The following is a 27,017-nucleotide window of genomic DNA, read 5'->3' as shown; positions in this document are numbered from 1 at the left end:
TGGTGATGGATAGCCACACGGTGACTGGTGTGGGTAGTTTGCCCACACACAAAATTAGTTTAATATATATGTTAATGCTTTGATATATTTAATTGTTATACATGTAAGTACCCCAAAGAAATTAAAGATATTAAATGAGTGCTCCCACCAAAAAATTTTTTTTGACTCTGCTAATGATGAAGGCCTATATTAGATGCATGATCGGTATCCAATTAATGCAAAAATTCCTGAAACTAGCTTTGGGTTGCTTGGAGTGGAATATTGTAGGAAATCCTTGGGCCGGTAAAGCCTCTTATATCTTATTTTTCTAAGCCGCTTACCAATTGGTGCATCAAAAGCTCCTAAACTTCAAGATAAAGGACTAGAGAAGCTATAGGACTCGAAACAAGTAGTCCAAGTATATATCTTAATTCCCTTCCAATTCAAATGTAAGAATGTGAATGCGATAGTGAATTTGAAGATTGATTTGGATTAAAAGGTAGGTTCATTCATTACATTGGTTCCGATATGGATTACTGTATCTAACTTCATTTGGATTCGGTATCCAATTCCCAGTGAGGAACACAAAAATATAATTAGAAATGCCCAAAAGGCGTCAAAAGATCACAAAAAACCGTGCCAAGATTTGTGTTTCAAACTTTCATGAAGATCTTACAAACTAATAATCTAAAAAAATCTAAAAAGTATCCGGAGTTGAATGGTTGAGATTTGGTTTATAATTGAATTTCCGAATCAGAACCACATTCAATTTATAAATGTGTTTATTATGACCTATTTTATCAGAAAACATATCGTAATTCTTTCCATCAATTACATTTAGTTTTTCGAGAGATGAAAAATAGATGACTTTCACATTCCATCAACGTTTGACGACGAACAAGCCCGTTGGGACAAAAAAGCGTCAGCAGCTATACGTTTCGCAAGGACCTAAACCAGAAACTGGCGTCCATGCAGATATAATATACACATGTACATAATCGAAGTTGTTTTAGCCCTACTAACGGTATATATAGATGTATTTTAACTCGATAAAAAACATGTATCTCAACTCGTTGCTTTTGTTCATTTCTTTATCAAAACAATTTTTTCTACAACAGCCAACAAAGTACTTTGATAGATTTTACTAATTGATATTGAATAAAAGTTCTTCGCAAAATTCATATCCATTATCGCCACAAGTGGTGATGAGAAGGAAACAAGTACAAGCTGGCGACATGAACACTAACACAGTGTTTCGTAAATTTATTTTAAAGAACAGGAAAAATTGATAGACTGCTGCATTTTAATATTGCATGAATCTGCTACAAATTTTCAAACAGATTTGTGAAGCATCGTCTTAGTTTTCATGTTGCCAAATACTCTCATATAGTTGTTTGGAGACTTCAGTGGTTCTTCTACATTCAATTGATTAATGAAAATGATAAGAGGAACAATTCTAGCCAGGAAGTATGAGACGTGGCCGTTTCAAAAGTGAAAACATACGCTAAAACATCAGCGGATCGATTTTTTTCGATAAAGCAGTGCAGAAAGCTCTTAAAAATCACGTTAGGATATCGTTGAAATTGGTTTCCGGCCAAATACAGGAATGCTACTCCGTATTCATGTTGTCATGCTTTGTATGGAGATGGAGGCATTATTTTAGATTGAAGTTGGTCACCGTGCTAAAGCAAACTCTCTTTTTTCTGTTTGAATGTAAAGCCAATTTTGTAGTTTCCAATGCTGGCAGAGCTTGCCTGGAAGTGGAAAAAAAAAAAAAAAGAAGAATATCGTCAGCATTTACAGAAAAAAAATAAATAAGAGGAGTGTAATGGAAACTTTTGTTGCTTAGAGAGTTGGCACAATGGTTACATAGGGTGTTAAGTGTAAACAAGCTCCAAAATTGCTTCGATCTAGATTTGGAAGTTGCATGTTGTTTGCCTTCGGTTTAAATAAAATAATCCACCGACTTAGAAGAAGAGGTGACCTCGCTTGAAATGTGGAGACTATTGGAGGAGTTCAACCTCATTTTTGAAGAGCCAAAAACTCCACCTAAATCCTCTTCCCACGACCACCATATGAACCTGATGGAATTAAAGATCATTGATGTGCAAGTTGAAGTGTAATAATCTTAATTTCTAAAAGCACTAAAAGCAAATTTTGTATATAAGAGACAATTGAACTCGAATCCAAACAATCATGGTGCAACTAAAAAATTTCAATTAAGTAGAGTAGGGCCATGGCCCAGGCCGGCCCCCCTCCCTCAACCCCTGGTTCAAAGGTAAGGACGCAGAAATAAAAACATGGTAAACAGGGTTTTATTAAAATACAACTTTTACTTTATTGTAAAGTAAGGAAAGAAAAAAACAAAGACGATAAAATGAGAATCTATAATAAAATTTGAAGACAAGAAGTATTATAAATACTAAAACAAACTGGAAAAACAAAATCCAAAAAATGAAATATACACACTAACATGCATGAGGAAGGAAAGAAAAAGGAGATAAATTCTGTTAATATATTTTTGAAAAAAAAAATTCACTATCTTGAAGTCTTTTCATGAGACATTATATTGTTTCCTTCTACGTGGAATTGTTAGGAGGTGGGCCCTGAGTTTGTCTTGAGAAGTAAAAGGAGAGGGAGGAAGCGTCAAATTCACAGCAATGAATGCTTGAGGGCGACTTCTCTTGTCCCTTTGAAATAAAATATCCTCAACCCAAGGTGGCCCCCAATTCCGGGCCCCTTTAATGCGCACCCGGCAAGATAAGAGTGCCCGGATCGCCAGGCCCACAAGGCCGTGGTGTCTCTTCTTACTCCAATCACAAGTCTTTTTCTTCATCTTCAGTTAAATTTTGGAGGGTGCTGGTATTGATAAATATTGAGTATGTGATTAAGAATGCCACTATGGTTCTTGTTCCTTTTTCTTTTCCCATCTTCTCTCTTAAAATTCTTCTTCTTTCCCAATCTTCTTTTTTCGAGTGCAAAAACCATTTTACAATTTAAAGGAGCAAGGCACTGGAATGAAACAATAACCACGAGATTCACAACACAAACTCCATTAAAGTCGACCACATTGCCACTCAGTTGATTCTTTTTTTTCATCCTATTATGTAAAATTTAAATTTATTACTCAGCTGAGCAAGAGTTCGAGTGAGAGTTGAATATCCTTTTTTTCCTCCTACCTTGGGAGGTTGTACGAGTGCATAGGTTGAAGTAGACAAAGGGTGGAGCCAAAGAAGGGTGGCAAGGGCCGACCTCTTCTCAAACAAAAAATAATAATAATAAACTTTTAAAAAATTTACTTGTTTTATATAAACATTTTGGAAAGTGATATTTTGGCTCTGTCAAAATCTTGAAACTATAATCTAACTTAACCTTTAAAACTAGGTGCTGCTGCGCAACTATTTAGTGCAATGTTTTCTTTTTCTTGACACAAGTGTTGTAGTGCTCATGTTGCTTGAGCCATTGACCTACTGAACCCTCCTCTCCCTGCTCTTCTTCTTGCTATCTGGGCCCGCATCAATACATAATTCAACTGTATTATTATTGTAAAAGAGCTTTTACAGACATATTTTAGTCTTTTTAAGCATCCGTAGGGCCAAGCATTGAAGATACTTAGAAGCATTCTCTCTCTCTCTCTCTCTACCGACACTGCACTAAGAAGAATGCACACGCCCTTCCACATGCGCGTATGCTCAACCTTTTTACCATTCAGCCCCCTTGTGTTCTTCCTTCTTTACAATTTTTTGCCCTTGTCCTCGTTCTTTCATGTCCCTTCTCTATCACACACACACGCACGCACGCACGCACGTCTCCCCTTTTTATTTATTTTCAGCCACTTGCCCAATAATGCCGTCGGTGGAAAGGGCTCCTTTGAACTTAAATTTTGAACCATCAATGCCCCCATTTCTTTCTCTTGCCACTCTTCATTAACAACCCTGCGTTTGTTCTTTCCACATGGAAGGTGTCGGCCCTCTTCAACGTTTTTTTTTAAGCCATTGTTTCTTTTAAGAGTCTCTTATTTGAGAGTGAAGATAAAAACCTTCAAAACTTTCTTTGTTACTTTTTCCCTTTCCTTTCCTGCGACCTACCTTTTAACTAACATCTTCATTCCCATTTTTTAGTGCGATGAGATACGATGGAAGTTTCAAAGCTCTTTCTTTCTAGGGGGGCGTCTGATAATTTCATGTTTAAAATTCATTGTCTGATATTAAAATCCTGGTTCATCGAACTAAGGAGCTTAAACGAGACTTAAAATCTACACTTGAAATCTTTATCTTTCCTTTGCATTGAGAAAATGTTGCATGTCAAATGAATAAGGGGAAGGGTCTGTTTTCAAATCCAGATGATTTTGGATTAGAAGCAATCAAACGTTCCTTAGGGTTTCTTCAAGAACAAGGATGCGGGAAATAGCTTTACTGATCTGACAAGAAATCTAGGGTTTTAACAAACTAAAAATTTTATATCACGCCTAAAACCGCACTTGCAATCCATACTTTACCATTTTTCTTTTTCTTTGCTTAAAAGGTGTCGTCACAGGGGAAGGATTTGACATTTAATCGACAGATTTTTGACAATCTTAGGATCTTAATGAGAGATTCTCTCGATAGATTAAAAAAAAAATCAAGCTCCTTTGCACACATGAACGAGTACATCCAACATTGTCCTTCCTCCTAACCTTCTGCATCCATTAGCTGCTCATATAAAGTGAGCAAAAATAATATAATATATAAAATCAGTAAATTTCTTCATTTGGGTTTAGAGGAAGAAATCCTCCACCAATGCATCAAGTAGTATGTTTAATCGATTGATGTATTATAGGAAAATTTAATGATAACTTTAGTTTTTTAGAGTCACCTAGTCATCTAATCTAACTACGTCAGATGATCTCTCGTCTCGTGGTGAATGGTTAAGAGAAAAAAAAATGATAACCATTTTCATCAACTACTATCAGTTCATCATTTTTCTCCATGTTTTTCTCTCAATCATTTATCTGCATAAGATGGACAACCATAGTTTGATAGTTGGGTGACTATATATATATATATATAGAGAGAGAGAAAGAGAGAGAGAGAGAGAACATATAATGTTGAATTAAAAACTGTCTCGCTCAGTTGGACCCTACAGTCATGGATTTGAGATTCAAGCTGGATTGAGTGTCACGTGATGTGTTGGGATTTTTTCATCGTTTTACCTAACATTATCTTCTTTGCCCATTAAAAAATGAAAAGATAAAGACTGCAGTTCGGGCCATATTACATAGAATGGTAATCTTCTGAGACGAGACTGTTAATCTTGGGAAAATCATGCTGTCTTCCCGTCAGCACTTTTAATGGCAAAGAGTTCCTAAATTTTTTCTTCTGCGCAGAAACTCCCATATATTTTTCAACTCTTCGTCCAGAATTGCTCGTCAACCGATATTCAAAACATACCAAAAACTCAGAACCCAGGCGGAGCATGCCGGATAAATTGAGCCCCAAGCACCATGCCTAAAGACAGCACCATAGAAAAAAACTCGATGCCAAGAAGATCATGACTTCATTCAAGGCCTTGGAACTAACACCAACAAATATTTAATGGATTTATCTTTCATATCACACCTCCTGTCAGTGTCTAAGTTAATCATGCTTTTGTTTATCTTCTGCCAGCCTTGCTTTTTTCTCCAACTTGAGTGAGTTTTAAAGTTAGCTGTAGGTAATACAAGTGCTTTAAACTTTGCCAGCATGATCAACACACAACTATTTATGTCTAACATACCGTCCAATAAAAAGCCGAAGCTTCCCTCACTCCCAGAGTCCAGGGCCATGTCGTTGCCTGGGTTAGAACCCACGCCATACTTTAGCTCGACCTACAATCGGTTCATCCCATTAGCAGATGCGGTGAGTGTCCATGCTACTCGAACCAGTAACCAGCTACTGGTCTAACCTTATTGTGCTACGCTACATCCCTCGAGGCATTCAACTCTTCTTGTGAAAACAAATGATATTAATGTGAGGAAATAAAATCATGTGAAGTAAGTGGCAATAGATCTGATACATGTGCTTATGCTGTTTTACTTGTGATAAAACTACTTGGGTAGCTGACATATCGTGGTATACACTTCTGACAATTCAATTTAGTTTAAACTTTAAAATAAATTTTTAAGCACGTCATCCAAGCAAGATTTAATGCCCGGAACAGTAAGTGACAGTAAATAAAGCAGCGACGGAATATGGCTGAGGACTGCTTTAAGAGTCCTAAATTTTTAATTAGCAAGTTGGGATGTGAGGTGTTTTCGTAATTTCCAGCTTCAGTTTGGGCATTTCCAACTCACTGCCTTAGGCCCTACCGGATGCTAAAATTGTTGGCTTCTTCTTTTTATAGTAACTTCAAAGGTAAATGAAAGAAGAAAGAACAAACTAAAGAGTAATAAAGAAAAATTTCCAAAAGCATGTTTCCATATCAACTAAAAGCACATTTGGAATTTTGCACTTTATCCAACTTTTTTCTTCAATTATGTTTCTTTTTTCCCTCTCTGTGTGAAAGGCTTACTTGGGTTTGCCAACTTTTGTAGCCGACAATAATTCGACAGATCTTGATTGATAATCCCTTCAATAACATTTAAAGTAAAAAAAAAAGCGAATGATCCGTCTTCTTTTAGAAAAATAATAACTTGTATTTTTGTGCTTTAAAGGCAAAAAAGGTGTCTTCTCGCCACTCATTTTAGTGACAAGCTTTTATCAATAGCAATTTTTTTAGACCTTTTCGCTTACTTTAATTAAAACTTAAGCCTATTTTGTTAATATAAAGCATTCATGCATTTATATTTTCACCAAACTTTGTAATTCAGGAAACGATGCTTTCTCCATTTCTAAGAATATTTTGTTTTCACTTTCACTAATCACCATTTTTCACGAAAGTGCTCGTATTTAAGCCACCCAAAAAACAAACGCTTGTGTGGCGGATTCACTCGCCCCCCGCTCTCTCTCTCGCTTTCTCTCTCCCTTCCTTCCTCTCTCACACGCTCTCTCCCTCTCTCTCACTCTGTTGGATCTACTGAGGTATATTCTTCTTTCTCATTCTTCTCCTCCAATTTCTGAGTTCCTTGACGATCTGCAAATTTCATGCTCTTATTTGTCTACGTTTTTGGAGTCACATCTTATGTTCTCTTTTGGGAGTATTCCGTTGCTGGTGGCGGATTTTCGGGCTCTTTTGATTTCTGTATGTTTATCTCGGGTTTTCTTTCGTGTTGAGAAGTTAAGTCGGTGGTACACTCGGGGAATAATTTGTGCTTGTTTTCGCCTGGGACCATGGTTTAAAGATTATGGTCTCGGTTTATTTTACTGGTTTCCAACTGCATTTGTTTTCTGTTCCGATTTTGGTCCTTTTTTTTTCTTGTATGAACTTCGTTGGGGTTCATGGCTCATCCTTTTGCTGGATTTTTGGGTTATTTTTGCTCCTTGTGAAGTGTTGTTTTTCTTGGATAGAGTGAACTAAGTAAGAAGTTTTGCTACGATTTCAAATGCAAGCAGAAGCTGCTTAGGATGGTGAATTACTGTTTGCTATGTGAAGTTACCCTATATGTGCTTCATGTGGTGATAAGTGTGTATGCGGGAGGAGGAGGGATGATTGTTGGAAATATGTGAAGGATTGTGGTTTGATTCAAGAGGCCATCCGTGTAATTTTGTAGTGCAGAAAAGTGAGGTTCTGAATCATGGTTATAACCCGTTTGGTTCATTCTGTTATTTTTTCTAGCTGAGCGTTTCTTTCTGAAAGATTTGCCACTTGAGTTCAACCGTCTTATGCTTACGGGTGAAAATCGTCGTTTCGCCTCGTCGTCAGTTGGCATATTTTTTTCGTTTTTTCAAAGGTTTGTGCTTGAAGGATTGTTAATTTAAGTTTCTGGTCTTGATTTCAGAGAGTGAACGAACAAGGAGTGGAGGAGGTTCGATTGGGACGGAGTTGACCGGTTTTCTTCTTTCATTCGGTTCTTACTTGAGTACCTGAGTGCGCAGATTTGATGAAAACTTGAACTGTTTCTGAAGTCAGTTCGGCACCTTACGGTTTTGTGTATCCACTCAACTGCTGGGGATTGTGTTTCAGAAATATGTGCTGATTTGAACCATTCAAGATCCACAGCTCGTTCAATTGGACAAAATATGAGCCTTGGTCTCAAGTAAATTTGAACAGTTTTCGTGGCTTTCTAGTTCAGAAACTCTCTGAACAGTCTGAAACTTGTATACGCATGTACCTGTTAGGTCCTCCTATTACTTCACTGTAAGTGTAAAGCTCTGGTATGTAGGGAACGGTTCGGAAAGTGGGACGGGATCTTTTTTGTCATTGAGGTTGTTTACTTTACCTCACCCATTTTCCTTATCCTTGCAAAAGTTTCTCAACTTTCCTTCCTAAAAGGTTTAATCTTCAAAACCTTGGTAGTTTAAAGGTTAGGAGCGGTCAGCCTCTGCCCCTTCTAACCCTTGGAATTCTTTCGTCAAGATCATGCATTAGCAAGTTACACAGAACACTCTAGCCAACTGTAAGCAAAGACTAGAAGAAGAAGGTTTTGAAGCAGACCGTTTCTGAACTGAGTATATCGTTTATGGAATGAACCTTTGATCATCTGTTGTGGAAACAGAGGACTGTATTATGGAGCAGTCTGATAGAAAAGAAGAGCATATCCTAGATCTGGAGAGTGGTCTGGCTTATAGTGCAGAGCAAAACTCAAAGGTTACTCTTTCTGACAATGGACAATCAAATAAGGCACCAGTTAAAGTTTGGAGTGGCTTTGTGAAGTTGGATGGATCTGTAAAGGGAATAGATGCTGTAGTTTTTTGCAACAATGCCACTAATGCTCCAAATATTCAAGTTGAAAACCCAGAGTTATTTACGACAAAGAAATTGGGGGAAGCTAAGCCACATTCTATGGAGAAAGGACATGGAAAAGAAAAATCCAGGAAACCTAGTAATAAGAAGCCTCCAAGACCACCACGTCCCCCTAAAGCACGAACCTTGGATGCCGCAGATCAGAAGTTGGTCCAGCAGATCACAGAGCTTGCAATGCTGAAGAAGGCGAGGGTTGAAAGAATGAAAGCGTTGAAGAGGATGAAAGCCAATAAAGGATCGTCTTCAAATGGTAGTTTATTGGCCATGATCATCACAATCCTCTTTTGCCTCGTTGTACTACTAGAAGGTATTCATTACTATCCTTTCCTCATTAGTAGGGAATATTGGTTTTGTTTCCATTTACTGTTGTCGACATAGTACTCGATTTCCAGTTTCTTGAGTTTGAATTTTGTCTTAGCTAAAGCCTGTATCCAGCTGATCGAAGTGCATCCCTTTTACTACTTGCTGGTCCAATTTTCATGACTTTCATTCTAATGATGAATAGTTGTGTTAGAAACTGTTTAATGGTTAAAAGATTCAAGGACATCAAGAGTTTGATAATTAGGTAGGTTTATTGGGTTGGAACGGCCGAGCAATAGAGAGATGTTTGTGGTGCAAATGGATGAGCATCTAGAGGTTGAATACGAGAGGGAGTTGGTTGGACAAGGAGCATGTGTATGTTCCCAGTCTCAACTGTCATCCTTCATTGTACAAAAAAAGGGGTTCCTTGAATATGTAGCCCTTCTGTTTCTTGGCACTATCTTTTTCAGACCTTACTAAGCATGGTCTTGTGATGAACTGATTACTTTTGTGCTATTATCTTTAGGTGCATCTCTTGTCCGATATTTGCACTTGGTATTAAATGAAGGCGTTAGCATGCACTTCCAGATCTTCTAGTTCAAACCTCCCCTTGGAGACGGTTAAAACCTTTCAGTTTTCAGTCATTACATATTTAGTGGTTTCTTTTTATTTCGGCGTTGGCATATGTGGTGCTCTCAATTTTTCCATTTTACAAGTTGGCTGAGTAATCATTTTGCTTTTCCTAAGAGAAAGCATATGCAATCCAGGTAGATGACCCTGTACGACCTTTGATTTAGGATTTAACATTGATTGAGGACTTTATTTTATTTCGTTGGTCAACCTGTGATTTTCTGCCACTGTATGTTGAGCAAGGTGAAATGGTGTGATCTCTGTGATAATTAGGATGATGCATTTGATAATGTCACTTATTCAAGTTTTTATATCTTGCCGGTCTTCTTGTTATATTGTTGAGTCTCATGTTATTTTCTGCTTTTCTATTGTAGGTGCCTTCCCTCAAAACAGTTCTGGTGTGAAATTTCAAGGTTCGCCTGTTCCTGCCATGGCAAGAGGGCCAGCCTTAATATCAGTCCAGTTTAACAACAATGACTCTGTGGGAAGCACTGCTTTTCCGGCATCTCCTAGGTAAGTCCTTTTCTCCCTTCTATTTATGATTAATATAAGTTACCTCAATTTATGGTTGGACTTTACTTATATACATAATGCTTATTTCAAGAAAATACTAGGTGCAATATATACTGTAATAGAGGTCATTCACTCATCCTCCTGAATGATTTCTGCAGTATCCTTAGATCTTTTCTGAAGCTTTGAAGCCTTGAGTAGGACCAGGGTGTGACTGTTGATAGTATTTATACGATCTCCTATTTAACAAAAGCTTTGCATTTTGCAGCAGCCGTTGCCTTGGGTCTCTATAAATTCTTGATTTTTTGTGGACTCCATTCATAAGCATGATGTTGCAGTAATTTCAAATTTATCTTGTTGCAGTGGGATCATATTGCAGAGATCAGGTGCAGGTATAGATGAATCAAGCTAGTAAGGCACTGAAAAGCTGTTCCTTTCGACGGAGAGTTTTTCCTGCAGATGTCGATCGCAGCTTGGGCAACTTTTCTGTACTTCCTTAGAAATCACAGTGGCTGATGGGTGCCATTGTTTGTTCCTCGGGAACTTTTGCATATGTACAGAGTTTTCCCCTGGGTGATTGTGCATATGTACATAATACAGTTTTTCCCTGGAATAAAATTAGCTGAGAAAGAAAGGAACTTATTTCGCAACATTTTCATGGTATAAACCCATCATAGTCTAGTTTTCCTCTCGAAGAGTGGGTACCTGAGTTATGGTACTGGTTTTAATTTACTGACATCAACAGACTATGCTTGCATTAAAATGCCTCTCATTTTCCAACAACCAAGATGAAATGGTGTGATCTGGTATCTTTATTCTGTTTCAGGTTTGAGATCAGGGGAACTTCTAGACTTCTAGTACCTTTAGCTACCCCACATTCAAACCGTTTCGAGAGAGAGAGAGAGAGAGATAGTATTCTTCTTTCGTTTTGGCAATTATGGTGGTTGAAGGTGTCACGCAAGCACAGCTGAAAAAATCGAATAAAAGTTCGAGATAAAGAGAATCTAAGCCGGCCAGAAAGGTTGCCATTTGTTGTTCACGTTATTTGTTTAGGTTCACCGACCTTGCCATTATTTTCGCGATCAAAATGAAGCAAACATGGGCAATTCTTTTCCGGTCGCAACATTTAAGGCATGGAGTAATATTTTAGTGAGTTCATTTGCGGCTCTTGACTCGGAGTTGAGACCAGGAAGTCTTTGTCCGGCACGACTGGTTCTCAATTTCAATTGAGTGTTGGAAACGAACATCTTGGAATTGTTCCGCCGCTGTTTGTCACTTTGTTCGGTTTAAAGCCCTTACATCGCCGAGACTGTCGCAAGGAAAAAGCCTTGCCTCACCCCTGACGAGGCACTTCTTGGTAAACCTTAACAGAATCACTCTTGACTTCGAATTTCTTTCGTTCGACTGCATTTTCTTTTATGCAATTCATGAGGTTAACTTTTTCTTATCGTTGAAAAAATTGAGCTCCTCTTTGTAGAGTTTTCAAATTAAAATCTTCAAAGCCATATCCTGACCCTTTGTATCCCAAGTTTGGTTCCAATGTAGATCGGCTTTGAGATCCAAACTAAAAGTTCATGGTGGCCGTGGCCCCTTTCTTTCTGACTTCACTCACTCAAGTTTCAACGGGTGAAGCAAAAGGTTTCTCTCTTCAGATTTTAGGTGACTCCTTTCTCTCTCTCATGTGAAGCTGACCAGTGCCAATTAGAAGCCCGCTTTTTCCGCTGATCACTCCTAATCTGGGAAAAGCTCAATCAAGCAAATGAAATGACACTATCCTACCACAATAATCTCTCTCTCTCTCTCTCTCTCTCTGAGAGAGAATTTGGTGACCTTAATATTCCTTCTTTCAGATTGCTTACCGCAGCCTGTCAGGTCAAATGGTGGCGTTACTATTTGAAGATGATGGCATGCGGGCCGTGGTGCTAAGGCATAAATATAATTTGCAAGTTTGTATACAGTCAATTCAAGGTTAGATTGGTGGGAGAAAAATCTATATTTTGGAGTTCTTGGCTTAAGGCATTATGGAAAGAGAGGATCATGGTGGAGATAACCAGGCTAAGTTCTCCACCAGCAGGTTATACTTCTCACTTTAGTGCCATTTGGGGGTGTGGCCCTACCTCTCGATCTCAGACGCTTGCATGGTTAATAGCGCACAATAGAGTGCAAATTGAAGATAATCCTTAAACAATTGGTGTTCTAAGACAGAGAGGAAGCATAGATGGCTGCAACTGTGGAGCAACATATCAGAAACAAGATGGCATCCATATCCCCTATTGCATTAAGTTGTTGCATTTCCAATCCGAGAGAGTTGAGGCAGCTGCATGCTCATATCCTCACCATGGGGTTGTTCCAATTAGAGGTCTTTCTACGTAAGATCATTACCTTCTGTGCAGTCACCGACCCATGCTCCATTGAGTATGGCAGAAGGGTCCTCGCCCAGATTGACTGTCCATCAACTTATATATGGAATACCATGATCAGAGGTTACGCATCATCTCCTCAGCCACTCAAAGGGATCATTGTTTACAACCAGATGCTGAGACGAGGAGCTTCTCCTGATGCTTACACCTTCCCTTTCCTGCTCAAAGCATGTTCTAACAGCCTATCTATTCACAAGTCTAGAGAGATCCACTGCCGCGCAGTGAAGACGGGATTCGATTGGAATGTGTATGTTAAGAATTCTTTGATTCACGTTTACAGCGTCGTTGGTGAAACTGAGAATGCCCGTAGATTATTTGTTGAAATTTCTGAGCCAGATGTTGCATCGTGGACCACTTTGTTATCGGCGTATGCTAATTCGCTGGACGTAGCACAAGCACGGAAGTTGTTTGATGAAATGCCTGAAAGAAGCGCCGTTACTTGGAGTGCGATGATTACCGGCTATGTTCAAGCCAACTGTTACGAGCAGGCGATGGGTCTGTTCCGAGAGATGCAAGCGAAAGGGATCGAACCAAATGATGCCACTCTTGTTAGTCTGATTTCAGCTTGTGCCCATCTTGGTTCTTTAGAACAAGGCAGATGGGTTCATTCTTATGTGCAGAACAAGAATCGAACACTGGATACAAGGTTTAACTCTGCGTTAATAGATATGTACTGCAAGTGTGGGAGCACAGAGAGAGCAATGCTCGTGTTTAAACTAGCAAGGAACAAAGATGTCACTGTTTGGACTTCCTTGATTTCCGGCCTTGCCTCACATGGCTTTGGAAGGACTGCTATACAATTTTTTGAGGAGATGAAGCGGTCAGGAGTTGCACCGAACGACCTCACGCTTGTTGCCGTTTTGTCTGCGTGTACCCATGCAGGCCTAGTGCAGGAGGGTTTATCTATCTTCGAGCGAATAAGATCTGAGTTCTGTATCGAACCTAAGATTGAGCACTATGGCTGCATGGTTGATCTCCTTGGACGAGCTGGATTGATCATGGAGGCGCTGTCGTTGATTGAATCCATGCCGATGGAACCCAATGCTGCTGTCTGGGGAGCACTTTTTTCTGCCTGTAGAATCCACAGACATGCAAAACTTGGTGGGCAAGTGGCATCGCAACTGTTGAGGGATGAGCCGCAGAACGGTGCCCTTTACATGGCGTTGATGAACCTCTACAATGAAACAGGAAAGGTTGATGATGCAGAAAAGGTGAAGAGGGACATGAAAAAAAGTGCCTGTAAGAAGAATCCTGGCTGTAGCGTGATTGAAGTGAATGGAGCATGTACTGAGTTCATAGTGGGAGACGAGTCACACCCACAAGCCCTTCAGGTATGCTCCAACTTGAGCCGGTTGGCAGAGGAGATCTGTAAAGGAACGGTTCTTGTTTGATCCATGATCAGGGAGCTGAAAGAAGAAAAGACGAGGTACAGAAAGTAAGAGGAATACGGCAACTTCAACGCGTATCGAGTGAACACAGTAACATTATAGAAGCCAGCAATGAAGTTGCCAGTTGCCACTGGGAGATCCATCTCGAAAGAGGAATTTTGCCACTGATGGTCTCTTACCAGTTATCAGAAACAAATTCTTGAGAAGGGTTCGGTACGTGACAGATTGGAAGATTCCGTTATACGAGGGTGCAATTTACCGTCCTAAGAGGTGATGCAAAGCACACATTTGCACGCCTTCATACCTGATACTCCGAGCCACTGACGACCAACCAGAGGATCAAGCAGAAGAAACATACCTGATACTCACCGCTGCCACCTAGTTGGCCGTAATGAATTTTCAATAGCAAATGACTGATCTTACTAGAAGCGGAAACCTGCGTCCATGTCTCAAAAGTCTAGGAGCCCTTTGTTTCTGGCATTTGAAATTTTGAATGAAACTACCGATGACGAAGAAAAAAAACAGCCCACCAGAATGATCAGATTCAGGAGGGCAGCGCACGCGCTAATTGCCAAGGGCATAATGAACATCATGTGATGTCAGAGGATGACTTTGCATCTAAAGAGGCCTGTCCGTTTCATATTTTTCGGATTATTTGTGATCTTTGTTGTACCTTGTCATGGACATAGAATACCAACAAACAGTACCTGTGTCTGGTTCAAGCAACAGACCTCATACTATTGAAATAAATGCATGTTTGAATCAATTAACAAGCATCAGGCATTATCTTCCGCAGTCTCCAGCATTCCTTAGGAATCCACGTATTACCGAAAGGGAAGTTCCTCGGTCCAGAGGTTGTCAAAATTGGAAGAATCGTAGGTCATTTAAGGCCCTAAAGAGATTAACAAAGACTGATGAAGCTAGTCAGTTCAAGTTGCTTGACAATAAACAAATAGATGCATATCAGAAAGAAAATAATCTGTGGCTGACGACTGGAGGTTGAAAATATGGAATAACCAGGCCCATCCCCAGAGAGCCTAGTTTTTTAGGACAGGATATTAAATTTGAATAAGCTGCAAAAAATGGGTGTTAGTCAAGCAAATAGATGTGCTCACATTTATTTTTCAATTGTGTAAGAACCAAAACTACATGGCAGTTTATTGCTGTCAAGTTCGTCGTTGTCTTGAAACCAGTCATTTCTGTTAAAGCAGCTTATTGTATAAGAAACGCTGGAATCTTTCCCTCCCTTTGCTAGTATGGCATGTATGGAAATCCAGAAATGCCATTTCTTCATAATGGAGTGAATTTTCCCCGTGCAGGCACTTGCAACCGTCTATGGAAGACTTTAAAGATGTTACTTGACAATATGAAATGGCCAGAAGCAATTAAGAAGGTAAGTTTCTCTCTGGACGACCACTGGTATAGACGACTTCTTTTGGGGAAGCGGATTTCATTATCCAATTAGCAAGGCTGAAAACAGGAAATAGGCAAACCGTTGTTTTCTTGATCGGACATAGAGGTGGAGAGATTGTCCATGGTCGCCTAAGATGTGCTGAACATGGAAATGAGTGGAATGTGGAGGATTTTTCTTGCATTCCTTTAAGCTCAATATCATAAGGAACATCAAAGTATGCCTTTCGGAACAGCAAATTGTGCCTTGTGGAACTGCAAACCTTACAGATTTTCTTAGTCAAAGTTCATGCGAATACGTTTTTTGTATGGAACTGTTTCCCTCTGTTGTTTTGGAGCTTCTAGCCTTTTTTAGCCAGGCTAATTTTTGTAATCTCGTATTTCATATATATATATATATTCATTTTTTTGTTTAATAATATGGGAAGGGTTAAGGGAGCCCCATCTCCCGGCAGGCTTTGCATTGCAACCAGTTGAGTCTGTGGCAGCCAACTCAAGCAATGAACTGGACTAGGATAAAACATAGAAACGCAAGCACTTAACAGGCTGAAGTTCAATGGTTAGGGGAAGTTTATTGGCTTCTCCATGATTTCTAGATAGCTGATTCTCAAAATGGACGGATAGAACTGAGAGGCAATCAGTTAAGAAAGGTTTTTTGTACAGCGCAGGAACCATGAAGAAAGGAATTAAATCTGGAACAAGATATTTCAGGAAACAAAGGTTCACTTCATCAACCAAACAAACTTTCTAGTAACTCTTTAACTAGATAAGATCAAACAAACCAGGTCAACGCATGGAACTATAGATAGACCTCATATAAACGCCATTAGATTAGATAGTCTACTTGATCCTACATTCACAGAATGCTGCCTTTCTACAAAGGGAACTTAACTCTTTTGCAAACATTCTCAACGTCAAGCTTCCCAAAAATCCACCACTCGACTCCACTAACAAAAACTGCAGTAATAGAGTTACCACCAAACCAAAACAAAGTTCAGAAACCAAAACATCCTAATATGTAATATCCCTTGCTCCCCAGAGAACCCCAAAAACCCATGCGACCATTGTAGAACTCGTCTCACATGATCACCATTAGACGTGGCGCGTTAGCAGCCTCATCCCGATGGCAAACGAGACGTACGCATCAACGCAGGCATACTCTATCTGTCGCTCTGTGAGGCCAGCCACTGACCAGTTGCTCAAGGTGATACTCCTAGGCTTCGATATCTCGAGCCCAAGAACCTCCCTGGCCAAGATCTTCAATCCCATATTACGAAGGTCGAACCTAGTCATCGTGGACGACGCAAGTTCCCCCAAATCGAACCTCTGTGGACCAACTTCGATTCCATAGTCTCGGCGTAGCTTATCGACGTCGCCTTGGATCCCCACGCCGACGAAGACAATGGCGGGGTGCATGAGGAACCTCGTCAGCGACTGAGAGCAGTTGAGGTAGAGGAGTTGCACAATGAGGCACTTGGCGCCGACGCAGAGTTGGAGGATGCTGACCTTGTTTTCGCTCTGGCCTCGGATGAAGTTGGGCTTCCACTCGCAGTCGAGACCGACGACCAGGCCACGCCGGTAGGTCTTCGACATGACCCCTCCGAACCAGTCGTCTATGACTCGTGGGTCGCTCGTGACGGTGGTCAGGATGGTTCTGCCATCCACATTGATCCAGTGTGTGCTTGTGAGGGACGATGAAGACGAAGATGAAAAAGGTGCATTACGGAAACCGTTGTTGCTGACGAAGGTGGTGCTGGCGCGCCTCATGCCTGTTGCCCTGGTGCTGCTGAACGGAGCTCTGACGACGAAGCCACTGGTATGAACAGGGGGATTGTTCTGCCTCTGCTCGATCTCGACGCTTGAGGATCGTTTGCTTGACAGGGAAGGAAGAGGAAGGGGGCAAAAGAAACGACGATGGATTCGAGGAAAATTGCCTGCGCAGTTTCAAAAACTCCTACACTACATTTGCCGAAGCGCCCGCCGCCTTCCAATACGCTTAAATTTTTCTACTTCAGTAGCTAATTTTATGACTAATTTCATTTGAAATTGTTCGTTCACCATCCCATGGGTTCTTTCTTCTCGTCTAAGCAAGACTTCACATCGGCTCATCTCCTTCTGATCTTATATTAATCCATTTGATGATCAAAACTTTTTAAAAAACAAAAAAGGATGTTGCTGTTAACTCTTAAACCTCATTTGAGACATGATGTTAAATCCATAAACATTTCTTGGGGTTAAATCCGATGACCCCTAGATAGACCAAATGTTGTTTGTTCATGCTGAGGTTCTTGGCGGAACCAATTTTCAGACTCTGGTAGCACATCAAATTTTGAGAGAAAGGAGGTGCTCCATGGGATTAAACACAATTTAAAAGATAGGTATCAAGTAACGTCTGCGGACGTGCAAAGGTGGCGTCCGTAACGTCTCCTATCCAGTTGCTTATTTCCGCTATTTGTTTCTTAAAATTGTGCTTAAATAAATATATCGATATAAAGCCGATAACAGTAAAATAATTTTTTCTATTTTTTTTTTAAGGCGAGTGGTTACTTTCTCCACACCAACCCGCAGATTTAGAAGAGGATTTAGATAAAAAAAAACTTATATGATATCTTAATATAATGTTTAATTAAATAATTTCAGAAAAATGATCGACACTTTCCAAATTGTAAAAGGGAGTTTCATTTGGAAAGAAATGATAACGAGTACTTACTTGAATTTAAGATCGTCCAAAAATATGAAAGTGGTTCCGTTTTGCAACATGAAAAACTAAATTACTAACATGTTCTTTGTTAGGGTTTGAGCACAAGCGCTTGGAAATCTCATATAAAAAATTTCCCCTTCTTCGGATGGAACTCCATTAATTTCCTAGAGCAATCAATTGAATTTTCTGGGCCAAATAAATGGTTTTTTTTTTTCTTTATCTTCACTATATTATTTATCACTATCACTTTCAGCTTAATAGTTTCAAATATTACACCGACATAAGACGACACGATGTGCATGTGACGAGCAATTTCGCCACATCTATTGAAACTTTGAGATGACAGCGTACTGTGTACTTCGTTATTATGGTTCTCATCATCACTAGGACCACCAAAATCATTAAAATGGTGATCATTAAAATGATAATTATATTATTATTATTATTATGAAGTTAAATTATTGTACAAAAAGAAGCTATATTCAGCATTTCGTGGTTAATTCCACCATTTCGGTGAGCCAAGTTCAACATGATGCTGTTCATGCTAGAACAGCTGGGCTCGACTTAGTGAATCTCTACATAAAGTTGAAGATTGAGGTCCATACATATAACAACTGGCCTCCATTTAAATCTTCCTGAAGCTGCAAGAGCTACTTTATAGATCATCTCTTTGAATAATTTGGCAAAGGATCTGCCTAACCCCAATAACCACGAAAAGAAGAAACGAGATACATAAAAAATTAGTGTGGCAGTTAATCAAATTCCCCAAGTTGATGTAAAAGATGAACTTCGACAAGAAGATTCAATGTTACCGGATTGTCAAAATTTAAACTAAAAAAAAATCAGTGCATTGGCATAAACAATGATTTATAATGCTGTGACGATTTATGATGATCTTAACTGTGATTTATTGTCCTATTAACGACTAATTCTCATTAGTCATCACCCACCCTTTGGTTTTGCGTGTCCTAAGTTCTGCACTTGGTTTCAGAAGTGACGGCGCCGGCCTTCGTAGTTTACGCGTTTCTTTAACCCACTTACTTTGTGACGACGTCTAATCAATCGCTTCTGCATGCCCAAGATGCGATGGAATTAGACTGGGAGAAAAACCCATTGCATGAAATACGAAATAAACTGGAAGAATTTCATAAAGCAAGAAAAGCATAATGGCCCCAAAGCGTATTTCAATCTTCCAAAAGAAGATCACGCGCGCAGACTGCCAGCTTGATGATGGGGAAAACCTTGGGAATCTCTCTTTAACTCTAAATGGATTCTCCATTTGATCATTGACTTGTGGATGACAAATATGTTCCCTTTTACAGAATGCCAATCTGGGCATTGGAAGATCCAGAAGTTGTTTGATATAACAAGGCCATCCCCATCTTGAATTTAAGTTATGCAAATCAATTGTTCAAGTTAAATTTTACATCCGTAAACTGTTTGCCTTTGCAAGCAATGAACTTTTAAAGGTATGACTCATTTAAATTTTCTTTTATGAACCTTATTTTGCTGGTGATGTCAACGATGAACCACAGGTTAAAGCTAGTGTGTGAAGAATCATCAAAAGGTTGCACTGTCTGTGTCCCCGATCGTTTTTCTTTAGTCAATTTTTGCTTGCAAATTCTGCATTTTTTCTCAAGTGCAGTACAACTGGGTGGAGAGTGCAGTACACATAAAAGGGGGTGGTTGGGTTGGCTCCAATGGCAATGGCGGCGGCCTCATACTTTCCTGGACCATATTGGTCCCGAAGCAAGCTCTAAAGAGCTAGAGGAACAAAGAAAAGGCTATGGCCGGCCTCTCTTCGGAGCAGTCGACTTCATAAATTCCTTAGTCAACTTCGAAAAAACAAACAAGACAAATGTAAAGCCAATTATCGTCTAGACTGTTGTTAAATCTATGGATTTTGAGATACCCGTGCCTGCCTTCAAGTGATGTGCCTTTCAAACAAAGAATTTCAAGATCCGGTCAAAATTTTAAAACTCTAAGATGTTAAAACCTGAGACGAGCTCGAGCAAAAGGGAGGGCGGACATTTATTCAGGCCGGATTGCTCAAGGACGGAGACCCCTTTGGTCGTCCCACGGGGAATAGCTAGCTGTCCTACAACCCGTACTTCAAGTGGAATCCCTCTGACCTTCAGCGCACGAATCGGGGGTCATCATAACTGCAAATTATAACCCTACGCCATAAAATCGATATCAATACTATGCGTGTCAGATTTCGCCCATACTGATCCAACCTACCAAGCAAACTCCAACATTTCCAGCAAAAAATATATATCGGCCACGAGAATATGGAGCTCTCATCAGACGCAATGGCTGTCTGCAAGAGCTCGTGCGGCTGGACCTCAGCTATAGAGAGAGTGCAGGTCAGGTATATTTGAGACTGTTCACTGATTCTCTATCAGACCGACGAAGCAGTACCGTCCAAACTGTGAAGAACGCAGCTAGGGTTATATTTCACGAGTATCTCTCTACTGAAGTCGCCGCTCCTACAAGAATGTCCAGAACTAACACGATTTTCTATTTCGACTATCAAAGAAAGACCAAGGAAGCGTTAAACAATGGGGAATTAAATGAACTGGTTTGAAAAGCTAGAAGTTTGAGAACATGAGGTATGAGGATGCAGGAGGTCGTGACAGTCCACTGGACAAAAAACAACAGAAACAAGAACATGTCAAGAAAGCAACAGCGTAAGTCTGGAAAGTTTTCGAGTCTATATTATGTCGCCAAAGTCTGGTTGTGTCCAACGGATACTTATAATGTCTTTAGATTGCAACCATTGTCCGTTTCCAAAAATATTCCATTATGACGGCCTAAATAAAGGGTAAACCTGTAGTACCATATAGAACTCGACGTCTTTGGACACTATAGAAGATGTGGAACACCAGATACATTAGGAAAGATGAAGTTAGATATGCAGCCATCAAAAAGGCAAATTTAAACTAAAAATGCTGAAAGAAAAACATTAATGACGGTCTTGACAGTGATGGCAATGGAAAGGATAGCTCAATACGCAACCCATGGCAGATTAAAAAAAAATATGCTGATACTCACAGCAACTCCAGTGATGGAGTAATGGAAATACAACTAATGGAGAAAGATCTTCGGAAGCAGTGAGTGCTGCAAGCTTAGACAAAAAAGAGAAACGCATGTCAGCATCACATGCTGCTAAAAAGATGCCTACGCTGTTAGGGAAGGATCAAGAGAAACGCGGACTACCATTAGTTTAGTCAACTCCAACTAGAATGATAATAATTGAAAGGAAGGAAACTCGGAAGGGTCGACACTCATGATCGAAAATGCAGAAGCTTTAGGCTTTCCTACTTCTCATTTTAGCATCCATCAGACTCCAACTACCCTTTCTACATGATACGCACACATTATGTTCCATTATCGTCGAAACCAGCTTCTTGCGCCCACAGACCACAGTGCAATTCTCCGATTATTATAGGCCAGCAGAACTTCGATTTGAACAGAAAAAACGGGAGCCAAATTACATGACTGCAGAACCTTATAAACTATAATCACTTTACAGGACAACCATGAGAGAGAGAGCGAGAGAGAGAGAGATCAATAGAAATATTAACTGATAACTACATCCAGTGGAAGAGTTAGTGAAAACCCATTATGCAAAAAGGTGTATTTTACAAAAGAACGAAATAACGGGGAAAAAATGGCATGATCATGTGTACATGCAGCCCTGCATGTAGATATAGATACACCAATGTGAGTCTGTCGCACGTACCCCTAAGGGAAGGAAGCGGAAGCACGGCTCTCATGGCTCCTCCCGCACGTGCGAAGGCAAGATGTCCTGTAGAAGGCCGTGGTCTCGTGGCTGCAGCGGAAGGGCAGCAGACGCCGTGCAGGGCGCGGGTGGCAAGCGAGGCAGTAGGCCCAGGTTCGGGAAGGACGGGATGTTGGAGACGCAGAAGGCGGGGAGGCGTTGTTGTGGTAGAGGAGCGGCGGCCGGCCGGACGTTGAAGCCCATAGAGAGGGAAGGGCCGGCGGCCGCCGCCGCTGCCTGGCCGATCGTGCTGCCGTGTTGCGCGCTGGTGCGCGTGACGCCGGGGCTCTCGTGGGTGTGCTGCCCTTCGTACGTAGTGATCACGATGGACCGATCGTCGCACGATCTCTCCACACGCTTCTTCACCCCGCACTTGGGGCTGGTGCACCGGTAGTAGCTCCTGCCGGGACAACGCAGAGAATTAAAATAAATAACTAAATAAAGGCCACAATAAATGAAAAGGAAGGACTTCCTTTTTCCCAATTTAGAAATTATATTTTCCCCAATTTTTACGGCCAGAAGATCCAAGAAATAGACGTGATCTTCAGGAGGAAATTTTGGATGATGAGAATTCCACTGCAGTAAGGAAACATTTAATTAGCTTCATGATTTCTTTGAAAAGATTGATCCTCCGTCGCGAACTTGAAATTTCGAGATTAAATGCTGACATTCTTTTCACGTGCTAGCTGATCTTTCTGTCTTAATCCCGCGTCTGATTCCCTTGATCGTTTACCGTTGGTTGCTTAGTCCGATTACGAAGAGTAGAAGAAGTTCACGAGAAGGAGATCGGAAAACCTGATTTCACTCCGTGCAGGAACGAAGAAGAAGCGGAGAACTACGCCTCAAACACCAAACCAGCACAGGAGAAAGAGAGAGAGAGAGAGAGAGTACCTCGGGAATGGGCTGTTTTTGACGGCTTTCTGGCCGTATTTCCGCCATCGATAACCATCTTCGAGATGATCGACGTCGCTCTTCGTCATGAACGCGAAACGCGGTTGTCTCTGGCGCTTAGTTCCCTTCTTTTTCGGCTTCTCTCTGTAAGAAGTTCGGGGCGTTCAAGGATTAAAGAAACACCGAAAACACACTGCATGATAGTATCACAGAAACGCATATCTCTTGAAGGAGAAACGAGGAATTATACTAAACTTGAAATGAAAAAATTTTCGCGACAAGGAAAAGCGTTGGGTCAAAGACTAGGATTTCACACTAAAATCAGTGAGAAAATAAAGTAGTGGGAAAATAAGTAAAAAAAAGAAAAAGAAAAACTAATCGATGCAACAAAAATGAAAAGTATACTGGTTTGTAAATGTTAATTATTAGATCAAAATATCAAAAGGGATGGTGCAGGAAGAGTTTTCAAAGAAGAAAACACCAAGATCAGAAGGCACAGAAGGAGAAGAAAACGCAAGTTCTTACAACGAATCCTAAAACGATAAAGACTAGACACTTTTGAGAAAAAAAAAAAGGAACGTAGCCTTCCATGAACGAATTGAAACCTAAAGAGAACGAGATCGGTAAAACTTCAAGAAACTCACTCTTTTTTCTCCTTCTCCTCATGCTCATCCGCTACCAGCTGCTCCTTCCCGCCTCGCGAATTGCTCTCGCCGTCGTTAGCCTCCGTAGACGTCGTCGATATCGAAGAATTCGGCGTCAGCGGCGGGTTCGACGACGCCTCCGGCATCTCTCTCCGCTCTCCAGAATTAAACACCGCAGACGACGACGGCATCTCCGCGAGGAAATCCTCCTGCAAGTCCGGCTGAAAGTCGAAGAAAGGCGACAAGTCCGACATCCCGAGGAGCTCCATGAAACCCGACCTCTGCTCCCCCGCAACCGTGATGTCGAACTCGCCCGAGAACGGGAACACCGACGTGTAGTAGTCCGTTCCGTTCGCCATCCCGGCATGATCCTCCACCTTCGCAGCCTTCTCCATCCCCTACGTCTCGAGTACCCGATCACCCTATAAGCCCCTCCACTCTACAGCACAGCCACCATATCTCCCTCCTCTCTCTCTCTCTCTCTTTCTGTAGAAGAAGGTCGCGTCTAGGAAGAGGGGAAGCGTGGGAGAGAAGAATAGGAAGGGGGGTGGAAGTGGGGACCACAGAGGGGGGCCGGCCTGCGTGTGTATCACCGACCTTGACCGGCGCCCTCCGGTCAAGTGTACGGTCACAAAGCGGTATTGCGCTCGCATTGAATGCTCCTTGGACGCCTGCTCTGCCCGGTTCCGCTGACCCTGTGGGTGAGGGGACGGTCCCAGCCGCTTTCACACCGGGACGCCGAGGGCGGGGGGCGGAGCTCGGTCTCCCCCGCGTCCCCGCCTCGTGATCGAGGATCTCCCCGACCACGCGGCATCCCGCCCTTCCCCGTGTGAAACCACCCCCGCCTTCGCCTTTTCTTCCTCCTCCCGCTTCCGCGTGGTCCTGCAGAAGTTTTTCTTTTCTTTTTTCAAGCACTCCGTCTCCGTCCAGTAAAATCCAAATCGACGCCGGAAAAATTAAAGAGGCCTCGAACCGGCCGGCAATTGAAGACCCCCGTTAATGTGAATAATGCACGACGATGTGGTTCATTACTAGGGTCGTAAGTAGGTTGAATCCGGATTGAAGATTTTGTTATTTTCTCCAATTCATTTATCGTAGAAGAAGTAAAAAGAAATAAATGTGGAGCGCGTCAAGATTTTGGAGTGGACTTCAAATCTTGTCATTATGTTGTTTCTGTAAGACTTGGTACGTAGCTTTGTGTCACACACACACACGAACCAGATTTGATTTCATGTGCCAACCTCAACCCTAAGCCGGACTGAAGGTCCCTCCCTCCCTGGTTCGGACCCAAGCCCGAGGCCGTTGACTGCATCAGAGTTAAGGGTTTCACGTCATTACATGCCACCCGACCCACTTTCTTTCTTTCTTTCACAAGATCGGCTTCGGGTTGGCCGATTTTACGACGACTGGTGTGGACCCGTTCCCTGGCACCGGCGGATTACGTGCTGACACGGGATCCGCGTCATCATCATCTCCGAGGAAGGCCCACACTGTGTTTCGAACCACGGTCGTTACGAAGAAGCTTTAGAACCTTCTTTGTAACCCAGTCTCGGAGTATGCATCGCATCTCAGTGTGAAACGCTGTCCTCTGTTCACACTTTCACGCTCGCAAAATATCTCTGTGTTTCCGTTCTTTTACATACACATCGGCGACATTTTGCGGGGAGCATGTGAAGTAGGAGGCTGGTTGGTTTCCCGTGGAGCGACGCCTCTCGCACGGTGCGCGGGCCGCCACGGCGGGCTTGAAAAAGGGCGTCCCCCGGAAGCCCGGCGCCGCCGACTCCCAACGCGGGAGAGACGCCAACCGTTAATTCCTCCCGATCGGACGGCTGGATCTCGCCCCTTCCTTTCGAGACGTGGCGCGACGAGCGCTGGCCCGGAGACACGCTTTCTTGCGCCACACGGTGGTGAAGTTAACGGAGTAAGAGCAGGGGGGTGGGGGAAGGCCCTCTGCCCCGGCGGGACCCACTTTCCCGCGGAAGTTCCATTTTTACTTTCTTTCTGCCTAAGTTTTATTCATTTATATTTAATGAGAAAGAAGAAGGGAGTGTCGTCGGCTGCGTTGGTTGACCACGTTGCTTGTTGGACAAGCTTTGGAAATACGGAAGAGGACAAGTCATTTATTTGTGTTTCTTTCCATCCTGTTTTCTTTTCTTTTTTTTCCTCCTCCTTTTCACGTCGTGGTTGGATATAATTTCAGGACTGCAAAGAGCGGACCAGATCTGAACATATCCAAATCTTATATCTTTCTATTGCAGTGGGAAGATCCATATCCACAAGATTCAATGTCGTTCCCGTTCAACAGTCAAAGTCTTGTTTGACTCTGGAAGCCCACAACCACAAACAACCAAAAGGGCCTTTTTTCCTGTGGTCCATGTAACAGAAGAAGCAGGTAGCCACAAAAGCGTGTTTGTTTGCCCGAAAATAGTTTCTTAGTCCACATTTACCGGAGGGGCATCTTCTCCACCGACTTCTTTTCGCCGGATTTTGAGTATGATCAAAACTTCCTCATCATGTGTTTGATTGCCTTTCAAAACTCGGCTGTGGGAAGTTCGTGGATGCATCCATTTGATTTGACCGCCGGGCCGTCGTTGTCTTTCGAAATCTGTCCTTGGACGCCACTCGAATTGACTTGGTCGGATCGAGCCAATGGTGTTCCAAGTATGTCCGTTACAGTTCCGTTTAGAACCTTGACCCGTCCAAGTGTTCCATCACGGCTTTGGCTTGGTCTGGACTCCACATAAGGAGGACAAAAAGTCCTTAACTAAGTCGGGACGGGGTCTTCTTCCCCTCACCAAAGGGTCCCAGATCCGGCCATCTTGTTCCTAATCGTGGGACACTAACGGCTGTGGACCATGCAAACGGACGAGCGTCTTGACCGGACGAGCATCTTGACCCCCAACTTATAGACTGACCGGGTATGGGCCTACCTGGCCCATGTGTTGGCTAAGCCCACCACACAATTGAAGATGTCTGGTGCAACGTGTGAGTTTTTCATTGGCAGATGGCACTGGAGGCTTGGTCTTGTCCGCTCTTAGTGATTTACATTTTAATAGAATTGGTTGTAAATTGTAAAAATTAAAGAAATAGTTAATGAACAAATATTCAAAAATTCATTAAAAACAAAATAGGCCGTTTGTGATAGCACATGGATGTATGTGTGAATACCTCCATATCACATAAAAAGCTTGCACTAACATATGTACTTATTAGGTCCGCTAGCTATTCTAGTGACATCAAATTATAGTTGGCGAGGCAATGCAAATTATAATTTTAAGGAGATTAAAATACATATTTCAAAAACAACAAATTAAACTTAATAAAGTTGTATTATTCTACTCTGCTGTTCATGAGTGCTAGTCACTTTCAAGGGAGTAAATACCGAATGTGTTCGAACAAGTCAAAAGCAAGGCATAGTGTGAAATTGAAACCTAACACATATTTCTAGTGCATTATGTTTGGAATTTTCTGAACATCATCTTTTGTTTGCTTCAGTCCTAC

General features: G+C 41.6%; 4 protein-coding genes across 4 annotated transcripts; 2 read left to right on the top strand and 2 right to left on the bottom strand.

Annotated features, from left to right (window-relative positions):
• Positions 1 to 6,895: 6,895 nt before the first annotated feature.
• On the top strand, positions 6,896 to 10,928 carry LOC116263299 (uncharacterized). The gene is made up of 4 exons (XM_031642986.2): positions 6,896 to 7,016; positions 7,874 to 9,145; positions 10,143 to 10,281; positions 10,642 to 10,928. Exons 2-4 carry the CDS (start codon positions 8,602 to 8,604, stop codon positions 10,688 to 10,690), a joined length of 732 nt encoding a protein of 243 aa, XP_031498846.1. The 5' UTR covers positions 6,896 to 7,016; positions 7,874 to 8,601; the 3' UTR covers positions 10,691 to 10,928.
• A 982-nt stretch (positions 10,929 to 11,910) lies between these two features.
• Positions 11,911 to 14,852, top strand: LOC116262045 (pentatricopeptide repeat-containing protein At5g66520-like). The gene has a single exon (XM_031641057.2). It carries the CDS (start codon positions 12,497 to 12,499, stop codon positions 14,087 to 14,089), a length of 1,593 nt encoding a protein of 530 aa, XP_031496917.1. The 5' UTR covers positions 11,911 to 12,496; the 3' UTR covers positions 14,090 to 14,852.
• Positions 14,853 to 16,320: 1,468 nt separating this feature from the next.
• Positions 16,321 to 17,393, bottom strand: LOC116263145 (3'-5' exonuclease-like). Its single transcript, XM_031642760.1, has one exon. The coding sequence runs from the start codon at positions 17,261 to 17,263 to the stop codon at positions 16,589 to 16,591; it is 675 nt and encodes a 224-aa protein (XP_031498620.1). The 5' UTR covers positions 17,264 to 17,393; the 3' UTR covers positions 16,321 to 16,588.
• A 4,380-nt stretch (positions 17,394 to 21,773) lies between these two features.
• On the bottom strand, positions 21,774 to 24,261 carry LOC116261923 (WRKY transcription factor 23-like). Its single transcript, XM_031640873.2, has 3 exons — positions 23,517 to 24,261; positions 22,873 to 23,016; positions 21,774 to 22,381 (listed from the first exon to the last, which is right to left on the bottom strand). The coding sequence occupies exons 1-3, from the start codon at positions 23,909 to 23,911 to the stop codon at positions 21,973 to 21,975; spliced, it is 948 nt and encodes a 315-aa protein (XP_031496733.1). The 5' UTR covers positions 23,912 to 24,261; the 3' UTR covers positions 21,774 to 21,972.
• Between the last annotated feature and the right edge of the window lie 2,756 nt (positions 24,262 to 27,017).

This window comes from Nymphaea colorata, chromosome 10, assembly GCF_008831285.2.
Source record: "Nymphaea colorata isolate Beijing-Zhang1983 chromosome 10, ASM883128v2, whole genome shotgun sequence".
Classification (NCBI taxonomy): Eukaryota; Viridiplantae; Streptophyta; class Magnoliopsida; order Nymphaeales; family Nymphaeaceae; genus Nymphaea; species Nymphaea colorata.
The sequence above is the reverse complement of the archived record's forward strand: the minus strand, read 5'-3'. Positions and strand labels throughout refer to the sequence as shown.